Source organism: Stegostoma tigrinum, chromosome 14, assembly GCF_030684315.1.
Source record: "Stegostoma tigrinum isolate sSteTig4 chromosome 14, sSteTig4.hap1, whole genome shotgun sequence".
Classification (NCBI taxonomy): Eukaryota; Metazoa; Chordata; class Chondrichthyes; order Orectolobiformes; family Stegostomatidae; genus Stegostoma; species Stegostoma tigrinum.
This window is the reverse complement of record NC_081367.1, coordinates 50684466-50696578: the sequence shown is the minus strand read 5'-3', so window position 1 is coordinate 50696578 and position 12113 is coordinate 50684466. Positions and strand designations below refer to the sequence as shown.

Below are 12113 nucleotides of genomic sequence, written 5' to 3'. Positions count from 1 at the left end.
ATTAAATCTGCACTTATAAAGCCCAATACTTAAATACATTGACAAAAACAACATTGTCCTTATTATTATGCAGAACCACATTGCACTGTGCTTAAACCCTGAGTGATTTATTGCATTACGCCTCAGATTGTCTGGAAACTCTTTAGGTTCCTTCTGTCAGAAGCAATTATGCTTAATACAGAAGCTGCAGAAATCAATCTGCAAAATTGACTTCATTTATTGATTATTTTTCTACTCATGTCTGTCTTGAATATTTAATAAAGATGATGAATAATTGCATAGTCTGGGAAAAACTGGATTTGTTCCACTTAAATTAAGGTTTTTTTTCATGTTTTGGAGTGATAGATCTTTAACTCTTCAACTTCTTCTCTGACCCAAACATTTTTGTTAAGGTTCCAGAATAATTCGATAAGAGAAAGGAGCAGAAAGAAAACACAATTGATTCATTTATTCTATAGGTGGTCAGTTACCCATAGCATTTACTCCAAAACAAGTGAAATATATGTTATTTATGTCTAGGGAATGCATGTCAAATGCTACAAAGCATAGTATACAACGTACATCTTGGTGTTTGTCCATAGCTGCAAAACACAATCAACTGTTTTGAGGGAGAGAAGAGAGGAGGAACACAAGAGACAAGGGTAATCATGAACACAAAGAACAGGAAGATTTGAGTTAGGTGAGATTGGTACATGTTGAATGCCATAGTCCATGGACGTGACATCCATGTGGCTGGTAGCCATGGACTACACCCTCAAATGTTGCTATCTGGTTCACAACATGGAGTTGAATCCACCAGGACCATGCTCAAGTTTCCTTGTCGAGTTTTCCCAATGTCCAGCTTGTTTGGCAAGTTTGGCAAGATTGGAGGTTGAACATTAATGAGGTCAGATGTGGCATGAACAAAGGCATTTAATAAGCGTTAACTCTATCAGTTGGCATCTAGCCACTGCCTAGAACTTCACCATGCTGCCTGCAATAAAAGATTCAGCAAGATGGTCTTAACAATGACACACCCCGTGGCAGGCTCAGTGCCGATTCTGCCGCTCATTTCACTATAGCCCACATCAATCAGGCTGCTGTAAGATCCTGCCCATTGTGTTCTTCGAGTGTAAAAGTCACATGAAACAACAATGAATGGGTTTTTTTTTGGAAAAATTAAGAGATATTTCTTGTTTACTGGTTTTACTTTCTTTTCTAAACTCCTATTTACAAAGCCACCCACATTTCTGAATTTCTTTACCTAAAATGTTTCCATATTAAATACTGCTGCTACTTTCAGTCCTGCAACAAGGGAATGGCTCTGCCAAATAGATTTATTATAATCTTCAATGTGCCCTGAAACTAGCCTACCCTGCTCAACAGGGCAGTGGTGAGTTTTAAAGCAGGATAAAAATGAGATCCAGCAGTTATGTAAAATCACTTCATACCCTAATTTTTCATTGTTTCTTTCTCTCTCGACTTTTCTATGTTCTCATTTTCTATTTTGGGTAAAATTCAAATTCTTATTTCTGTGATTTTGCATGGATAGGAAGGGTACTTGTTATAACCCCTACAAGGCACATGGGGAAGTCATTAAATAATCTCCTTCTACAGACAGTGGAGTATGAGTTCCCTTGGTAGCAGGCAATGGCTTGCCCAGGTGGAGCTCATCACCTGGGCACTTTAGGGCCCTCTTGTGGTGCAGGGTTAATCCCCCTACCCCTACACTGGGAGGTCTGGGTTCAAGTCCCACCTGCTCTGGCAATGTGTTATGACATCTTTGAACAGGTTCGTTAGGAAAAATAGGGTTCCCTTATAGAGTAAGGGTAGTGTCCCTGCCCCTGGACTGGAGGGCCCAGAAGCAAGTCCCACCTGCACCGGAAATACGTAATGATATCTCAAAGCAGTTTGATTAGAAAATAATAATAAAGCAGACTTCTGATTTGATTATTGGGGGTGTTTAATAGCTTATATAAAAAAGTCACAGTGATATGGTGGTGGGGAAGTCACTCAGTTGTGTGTGATAACATTTCTTGGTTTAAACAACGCAGACCCCCCTAGCTTTGAGCCAGGAGGTCCAGGTTCAAGCCCCTCTTGCTCCTAACGTGTCAGAGCATCTCTGAACAGGTTGAGTAATTAAAATAAAAGCAGACCCAGTTGGCTCTTCTGGAGCAGTGGTACTGTCCCTACCTCTAGGCTGGGAGACTCAGGTTCATGTCCGACCTAGTCCAGAGGTGTGTATTAACAGCTCTGAGAAAGGTTAATTAGGAAGTATTGTTAAAAAATAAAGCAGACGTGGATTCATGGCGATTTGGTGGTGGCAAAACAGTTCAGTTGTGCATGGGAGCACTTCTGGATGTAAAATGATTAAAGCAAATATTAAGCAGTAACAGTGGCTATATGGATGGTTTACTGGTGATGATTAATGGCTAAAACAAAAAAAAATGTCATGGTGATTTCGTAATGAGAGAAAAACACTTCCAGTCATGTTTAAGAGCACTTCTGAATATAGATAAAAAAATACAAATAAAGCAGATTCATGGTATATTAAGAAAAGGAGTGGTGGCTCTATTTTGGTGTGCAACAATAAATGACATTCCTTTTCAGTTGTGTTTCCTGAGTTATTACAGAACTCTTTTATTATTCATTTATTCATGGGATGTGGCCTTGCTGGCTAGCCCAGCATTTGTTGCCCATTCCAAACTACACAGGAGAAGCTGCTGGCGAGATGTCTTTGTGAACCTTTGTAGTCTTTCTGGTGTAGGGATATCCACATGCTATAGGGAAGAGAGTTCCATGGCTTTGACTCAGTGATAGTGAAGAAATTGTCTGTATTGTGAGTGTTTAATCTCCCAATTAAAATTTGCCTGTGTGTAATTAGGTTTGAAATGAGCATGACTTTCTCTTAATTATTTTTAATTGAGTAAAAGATCCCATTACAAATCCAAAATCCCCTAATGCCCTTGAAGCCCCAAGACTCAACAACTACCGAAACCGAACCACTGAAATTGATCTTGTGTCCTATATTAGCTCCCGTAAATAAGAGAATTACTATAAGAAAAGTGGCAATGTTCAGATAAAGTTTTCTATCTGAGTCCATTTCTCTGTCACGTTATAACTTCTGATGGAAAAAATGGATTTTTTTCAGCGTGTATTCAATTAACAATGCTCTGTATCAGGAGAGAGTGGTAAATATTGATAATAAAAGGCTTTGATAGCTTTTAAACTGTCAAATCTCTTACCTGCTAGGAGGCAGGGACCTCGCACCAGCATCTCAAAGCTCAACTCATATGGTACTGGGTTGAATACTTGTTCAGTGATGATCTCTGATAAACTGCGGTGTCCACCAGTCAATGACTTCTCTGGTTTAAACCCTCGTGCTCCAAAACAACCAGTTGAGCTAAAACTGTAAATTACAAAAAGTTGGTGGGTGATGACAGAGAAGACATACAAAAAATTAGTTGAATACAACATTTAGAGAAAGAAAAACAAAAGTAGTTAGTTAATAATCCTAGCATTTTGGCGTCCCTGCATCCGTCTCCTGATTAAATGGGTACAGTAGCAGTCCTTGAATGTTAGTTCAAAGTTCTGGTTTGGAATCCCCAGGATTAATGATTGCTGTGTCTGCTAAAAGACAAACAATGGTCCCCAAATTAAACTGCACAGGGACCTAAAGATTCAATGTGTATATTCAGCAAAAAGGCAAGACACAATACTGGAAGCGACAATTTTTCAATTCCAAACTTACAATGGTCAAACTTTGCTACTTCAGCCACAGTTCCTGATTTAGTCCCGACTAGATTATTTCTTTTATTTTAGTGCAGCAAAGATTACCTTCCCGCTGGGTGTGCAGTGGTTTCAAATTCATAAACAAAGCAATGCATCTCCCATTGAGTGTAATGATGTAGTCCAATATCAAAATTCCGACAGTGTGGAAACAGGCCCTTCAAGCCCATACCGATGCTCCACAGAGCATCCCACCTACTCTGTCCCTGTAACCCTACATTTCCCATGACTCATCTACCTAGCCTGCACATCCCTGAATGCCAAGTGCAGTTTAGCATGGTCAATCCAACTAATCTGCACATCTTTGGACTGTGGGACGAAACCAGAGCACCCGGAGAAAATCCATGCAGACACGGGGACAATGTGCAAACCCCACACTGCCACCCAAGGGCTGAATCAAGCCCAGGTCCCTGACACTGTGAGGCAACAGTGCTAACCACTGAACTACTGTGCAACTCTGCTAGTACAACATAATGTAAATACATTTGACCAGTGGTATGCTTTGTCCCACTTGTCTGCTACCCCTTCAGCGGGTAAGAGGTGGCACGTTTCGAAGGAGCTGTCAGTCAGAGCAGCCTTGGCGATTCGCTGCCACGCATCATGTAAAATGTACACACTGCAGCCACTGTGCATCAATGGTGAAGGGAGTGATTACTGAAGGGGGTGGCCAGTGTGTCAACTGAGCAGGGTGGGGGTGGGGCTACTTTGCTCTGGATGGTGTCGAGCTCCTTGAGTGTTATCGGAGCTGCCCCAACCAGGCAACTAGGGACTATTCCACTGAATTCCTGCCTTGTGCCTTGTTGATGGTGGACAGGATTTTTGCCGGTGTGTACACGTCACCCAGTGTAGATTGAACAGGGACATGAGGCAGTATTCTGTCAGTGTGTACATGTCACCCAGTGTAGATTAAACAGGGACATGAGGCAGTATTCTGTCAGTGTGTACATGTCACCCAGTGTAGATTAAACAGGGACATGAGGCAGTATTCTGTCAGTGTGTACATGTCACCCAGTGTAGATTAAAGAGGGACATGAGGCAGTATTCTGTCAGTGCGTACCGGTCACCCAGTGTAGATTAAACAGGGACATAGAACATAGAACATTACAGCACAGTACAGGCCCTTTGGCCCTCGATGTTGTGCCAACCTGTCATACCAATCTCAAGCCCATCTAACCTACACTATTCCATGTACGTCCATATGCTTATTCAATGACGACGTAAATGTACCTAAAGTTGGTGAATCTACAATCGTTGCAGGCAAAGCATTCCATTCCCTTACTACTGTCTGAGTAAAGAAACTACCTCTGACATCTATCCTATATCTTTCACCCCTCAATTTAAAGCTATGCCCCCTCGTGCTCGCCATTACCATCCTAGGAAAAAGGCTCTCCCTATCCACCATATCTAACCCTCTGATTATTTTATATGTCTCAATTAAGTCACCTCTCAACCTTCTTCTCTCTAATGAAAACAGCCTCAAGTCCCTCAGTCTTTCCTCGTAAGACCTTCCCTCCATACCAGGCAACATCCTAGTAAGTCTCCTCTGCACCCTTTCCAAAGCTTCCACATCCTTCTTATAATGTGGTGACCAGAATTGCACACAATACTCCAAGTGCGGCCACACCACAGTGTTGTACAGCTGCAGCATAACCTCTTAGTTCTGGAACTCGATCCCTCTATTAATAAAAGCTAAAACACTGTATGCCTTCTTAACAACCCTGTCAACCTGGGTGGCAACTTTCAATGACCTGTGCAAATGGACACCGAGATCTCTCTGTTCGTCTACACTACTAAGAATCTTACCATTAGCCCAGTACTTTGCCTTCCGGTTACTCCTACCAAAGTGCATCACCTCACACTTGTCTGCATTAAACTCCATTTGCAACCTCTCAGCCCAGCTCTGCAGCTTATCTATGTCTCTCTGCAACCTACAGCATCCTTCGTCACTATCCACAACTCCACCGACCTTAGTGTCGTCTGCAAATTTACTAACGCATCCTTCTATGCCCTCATCCAGGTCATTTATAAAAATGACAAACAGCAGTGGACCCAACACCGACCCTTGCGGTACACCACTAGTAACTGGTCTCCAGGATGAACATTTCCCATCAACTACCACCCTCTGTCTTCTTTCAGCAAGCCAACTTCCGATCCAAACTGCTATATCTCGCACAATTCCATTCCTCCGCATTTTGTACAATAGCCTACTGTGGGGAACCTTATCGAACGCCTTGCTGAAATCCATATACACCACATCAACCGATTTACTCTCATCTACCTGTTCGGTCACCTTCTCAAAGAACTCAATAAGGTTTGTGAGGCATAACCTACCCTTCACAAAGCCGTACTGACTATCCCTAATCAATTTATTCTTTTCTAGATGATTATGAATCCTGTCTCTGGTAACCTTTTCCAACACTTTACCAACAACTGAGGTAAGGCTCACTGGTCTATAATTACCAGGGTTGTCTCTACTCCCCTTCTTGAACAGGGGAACCACATTTGCTATCCTCCAGTCATCTGGCACTATTCCTGTAGACAATGGCGAGTTAAAGATCAATGCCAAAGGCTCGGCAATCTCCTCCCTGGCTTCCCAGAGGATCCTAGGATAAATCGCATCCGGCCCAGGGGACTTATCTATCTTCACACTCTATAGGATTTCTAATACCTCTTCCTTGTGAACCTCAATCCCACCTAGTCTTGTAGCCTGTGTCTCAGTATTCTCCTCGACAACATTGTGGTTTTCTAGAGTGAATACTGTCAAAAAATATTCATTTAGTGCTTCCTCTATCTCCTCTGACTCCACACACAACTTACCACTACTATCCTTGATTGGCCCTAATCTTACTTTCGTCATTCTTTTATTCCTTAAATACCTATAGAAAGCCTTAGGGTTTACCCTGATCCTATCCGCCAACAACTTCTCAACATGAGGCAGTATTCTGTCAGTGTGTACACGTGACCCAGTGTAGGTTAAACAGGGACATGAGGCAGTATTCTGTCAGTGTGTACACGTCACCCAGCGTAGATTAAACAGGGACATGAGGCAGTATTCTGTCAGTGTGTACACGTCACCCAGCATAGATTAAACAGGGACATGAGGCAGTATTCTGTCAGTGTGTACACGTCACCCAACGTAGATTAAACAGGGACATGAGGCAGCATTCTGTCAGTGTGTACACGTCACCCAGTGTAGATTAAACAGAGATATGACGCAACATTCTGTCAGTGTGTACACGTCACCCAGTGTAGATTAAACAGGGACATGACGCAGCATTCTGTCAGTGTGTACACATCCCTCTCTCTTCCTCTCGCTTTGTCCCCCGTGCTCTCTCCCTCATATGTTCTCCCACTCTGTCTCACTGCTCCTGGTCCTGTGCCCCACCTCCCTGTCCCTCCTTATCTTTCTCCCCCCCAGTCTCTGTCTTCACCCCCATGATCCTGACCTCGCCAACCCCATCGGCCTCTAAATCCTTCTGACACTCTCAATCTCTGACCTGCTCTCTCTCTCTCTCTCTCTCTCTCTCTCTCTCTCCTCCTCTCCGAGGGGCATGAATAAGGTGAACGGTCAAGTTTTTTTTGGGTAGGGGAGTCCAAAACTAGAGGTTTTAAGGTGAGAGGGGAAAGATTTAAAAGGGACCCAAGGGGGAACTTTTTTCACACAGATGGTGGTTAGTGGATGGAACATGCTAACAGAAGAAGTGGTAGAAGTAGATACAATTACACATTTAAAAGGCATCAGGATAAATACACAAACAGGAAGGATTTAGAGGAATATGGGCCAAATGGGACTCAATTAGTTCAGGTTATCTGGTCAGCATGAATGAGTTCCTCAATTCATTCACAGGGTGAGGGCATTGCTGGCTGGGCAGCATTTATTGTCCATCCCTAATTGCCCAGAGGGCAGTTAAGAGTCAGCCACATTGCTGTGGGTCTGGAGTCACATGTGGGCCAGACCAGGTAAGGATGGCAGTTTTCTTCCCTAAAGGACATTAGTGAACCAGATGGGTTTTTCCCAACAATTGACAATGGATTCATGGTCATCATTAGACTGTTAATTACAAATAAATATTGAATTCAAATTCCACCATCTGCCATGGCAGGATTCAAACCCAGTTCCCCAGAATATTTTCTGGATTAACAGTCCAGCAATAATACCACTATGCCATCGTCTCCCTTGTGTTGGGCTGAAGGGTCTGTTTTCATACTGAAAATGCCTATGACTCTATAAGAGCATTCTGAATGACATAATTCACCCAATTTCTGTTGCTTTCATCCGATGAAATCAAGGCAGTAGGGTTAACAATGATTTTGATTCATGCACTATCTGTTCAAGTGAGCATACAAACACCCCAGCTACCCTCCTCTTGCATAGGACATTGAACAGGACGGCTAAATCACCCATTTGTTTCAGGCAGGAAACCTTTTCCAATATGTAACCTGGGGCCCTATGACATTGGATTCACACAACAACAGCAAACACCACTGGAAAAAATGGGTTACAGGGATCCTGCAAAGGGATGGGGGGTGCAGGAGTGGATTTGCACTCTTCTCAGTCAAGGTGAAATGAGCAGTGAAGTACTTAATATAGAGTTTCTTAATTCTGTTTCAATTTCCCATATGGTATTGCTAATCTATTTCCCAGCAGACTTGCGTGGGACGCCAAGGCCACTTTATTCTATTCCTGAGCAGGCCACAAACTGTATCCAGTCAGAAAGGTAAGCGAGCTCTTCCCTACCTCAGCAACAACTTCCCAACTTTATTGTTGGCAGCTTTATCTTGGTCCCTGTGAGTGACTTCTGCACTGCCTAATCTTTATCCTAAAACGCTTTTTGAGACCTCTACATACTGTTGAAAGATTTTTCTGCATTAGATTCCAGGGATAAATGTGAAATTTGGCCATGAAACTTATTAAAACTTATATACATTTTAAGACTTACTCTCGTTCATCGCTTTTTGCAGACTCAATCTTCCCCTCATTGCTGCGTACCAGAGGCATTAACACAGAAGAGAATACCACTTGCATGGTGCCATTTTGTTGTGTCTGAGGTTCCACTGTGGTACTGAGAAATATTGTCATGGTTTCCAGGGAGGCAATCGTCCCAGTGCTAACGATGAAGGTTGTTCTCTGCATATCTTCGTCCAATAACAGATGACCTGTGCATTAACATGGTGAAGACGCAAGCATTCATGGACAAGTATTCATAAGTAAGTCATATGCCGAAGACCTTAGTAAGTGAAACTAGGAATCTTAATTGGAAATAATCTTCCAAAGATATTTCAGACAGTGAATCATTTTTGACAGGAAGTGAAGAAAGAGTTAAGTTGTACACTCACATCAGAAGCTGTTACATTTGAATGCACATGTAAATCATAGACTCCCTACAATGTGGAAGCAGGACATTCAGCCTACTGAGTCAACACAAACCCTCCAAAGAGTATCCCACCCAATCCCTGCGTTTCCCACGGCTAACCCACCTAGGCTGCACATCCCTGAACACTACGGGCAATTTATCATGGCCAATCCATCTAACCCACACATCTTTGGACTGTGGGAGGAAAACACATAGAATGCGCAAAACCCACACAAACAATCATCTGAGGATGGAATTGAACTCAGATTCCTAGAATTGTGAGGCAGCAGTACTAATCATTTAGACAACATGCTTCCAACAGAATCCATATGCTTTTAGAATCTCACACTAATATTGGGCAAATGGATTTGTATCTCTCTATGTTACCAAGACCTTCAAATTCCAGGTGCATAGTACAGTGGTACGTCTGAAGCAGGTGACTCAAAGAAAACAGTTTTAAAAGATGGGAAAACGGTAAACAAAGACAAAAAGTGGGATTAGTTGACACAATGCACAAAAAAAATCAGGCAATTCCTACCTGCTACATTAGGTTAATGCCCAGGCAGCAAAATTAAAAGATACCACCTCCTCTATTCAGACAAACTGTCAAAGCTGAGCTTATAGATTTGAAAGAAAATTACTGTCCCGATTAAATAATTTGCCAAACGGAATATGGAGAATAGGGGTTATGAGCAAGTACTCCAATTGGCAGGATCTATGTCTAGGCCTCAACTATTTACCATGTTCATTCAAGACTGAGATGATGTGACAGAATTCCACATATCTAAATTTACTGATGTCACTAAGAATGTTGGCATTGTAGGCAGTATGGATGAAAGCATAAAATACAAAAAGACATTAACGGACTAAATGATTAAATGAAATGTCACAAATGTATTTATAAGTATGCAAATATGAGATCATTCACTTTGGATCTAAAATGGATATGGAAAGCTCACAGCAGTGGATGTCCAAAGAGATTTTGGGGTTCAGATTCACAGATCATTAAAATGTCACAAAAAGGTGCAAATAATGACTAACAAAGCTAATCAAATACTGTCTTCATGAGTAAAAGGGAATAAAATTGTGCTGAAGATATACAAAACCCTGGTGAAATAAAATTAAAAGTTCTGTTAGCAATTCTATGTATCATAACTTTGGCCTTGGAAGGAATACAGAATGGATTTAATCGGGACAGCAGCGGACTCCCAAGTCAAATTATGATGAAAAATTATTTGAACTAGGACTGTATTCCCTGGCATTTAAATGGTCAGGGGGTGGTTTAATTGAAGTCTTCAATACATTGTAATGTAAGGAGCCTTTCCACAATGGATCATAGACTTCTTTGTCTATGAGAGAGAGACAATTGGCCATGTATGGCTTAATGATAACCACTCCACAGTGTAGGATAAGGGAAGGAGGCAGGCCTCCAATGAACTACCACAGCCAGTACAGCAATTGTTGGTTTCATTCTGTACTACACCCCTGTCATCTCTAAAGTGAGTTAAATGACACTCCCTTTCAAGATATCTCTGCTTTTGATAGTCAACACCTTACTTTGAAACAGTCACAGTAAGTGAAGGTTGTTATTTCTTCAGATTTTGAAGAGACTGGAAAAACAAGGTTGCTGGAAAAGCTCAGCAGGTCTGGCAGCATCTGTGGATGAGAAAACAGCTAATTTTTCGAGTCCAGTGACCCTTCCTCAGGACCTTCTAAGGAAGAGTCACCGAACCCGAAACATTAACGCTGTTTTCTCCCCCACAGATGCAGCCAGACCTGCTGAGCTTTTCCAGCAACTTTGTTTTCGTTCCTGATTTGCAGCATCCTTAGTTCTTTTAGTTTTTATTTTGAAGAGACTATTTTGCTAAGTACAGTTGAATTACGTATTTTAAATTAGAGTGGAATGTTTTCTTTCAGGCCTGGTTTATTGCCATATCTGCAACTGATTCATTATTACTGGATTAATACGTGCAAACACTTTAATTAATAATTATATGTATGCAACATTAATTGTACACTGAAATTTCAGAACCTTTTCTAATTTTAGTGGGCAATTTTAAACTGTGACCTAATACAAATCTGTTTGAGATGAGGAATATAGTTTTGCACATATATCTTTAATGTTAATTGTTGAAGACAAAGCTCACAGAGGCTATGAGAAATCAACAGAGATAAAGTGAAGTATTACATTTTGCGAAGTATTTCCTTTCAAGGTAAGTTAGATATACTGTTTTTCACTCTCCCCGACACCCTACTTTTCCTGACAACAGACCTGCTGGCTTCTTACTTTTCAGTTTTAATGAAGGCTGACAGGGAGAATTTCTCTGGGACTCTCAAAATCACAGCATTGTACAAGTATGCTGTAGGTATCATTAGCAAAGGGGTCTTGGCAACAAGATACCTATTTGATGGAATCACATTATAGCCAATACAAGCTCACATTTTAGAAATTAGCATCCCCCTATTCATCAAGTGCATTACAGCCACTTCATGTTGTCGCAACACATGTTGTAGCAGAACCCTCTGCAGGACATTAGTGAATCATCACAGAATCCCTTTGGTCCAACAAATCCACACTGACCCTCAGAGCATCCCAGATGGTTTTTCCTGAATCAGAATGGTTTTATCTAACAGTCAACGATGATTTCATGGTCATTATCAGACTGTTAATCACAGACAGCATTTTTTATTGAATTCAAAATTCTACCATGACAGGATGTGAACTTAGGTCCCCTGGATCTCTTGCTAATAATCCAGTGATATTGCCACTCGTCCATTGCCTCCCAATTTGCTATCACCATACTCTTTCAAAGTAGGAATCTATAGGGCTTGACTGGTCTTGTGTGGTACAGGAAAACCATTTGTGAAGAGGCACAACAACAAAGTTTCTGGAAAAGCTCAACAGGTCTGGCAGCATCTGTGAAGGAGAAAATAGAGTTAATGTTTCGGGTCTGGTGACCCTTCTTCAGAACCGAGTCACCAGACCCGAAA

General features: G+C 41.7%; 1 protein-coding gene across 4 annotated transcripts in view; it reads right to left on the bottom strand.

Annotated features, from left to right (window-relative positions):
• The window catches only part of vwa5b2 (von Willebrand factor A domain containing 5B2), a 119880-nt gene that overhangs the window by 67090 nt on the left and 40677 nt on the right, over nucleotides 1-12113 (bottom strand). For all 4 annotated transcript variants that reach the window (XM_059651141.1, XM_059651140.1, XM_059651143.1 and 1 more), the window contains exons 4-5: nucleotides 8709-8925; nucleotides 3225-3388 (exon numbers count right to left, since the gene is read on the bottom strand). In XM_059651141.1, the coding sequence (XP_059507124.1) occupies nucleotides 3225-3388; nucleotides 8709-8925 (381 nt within the window). The remainder of the gene's footprint in view (nucleotides 1-3224; nucleotides 3389-8708; nucleotides 8926-12113) is intronic.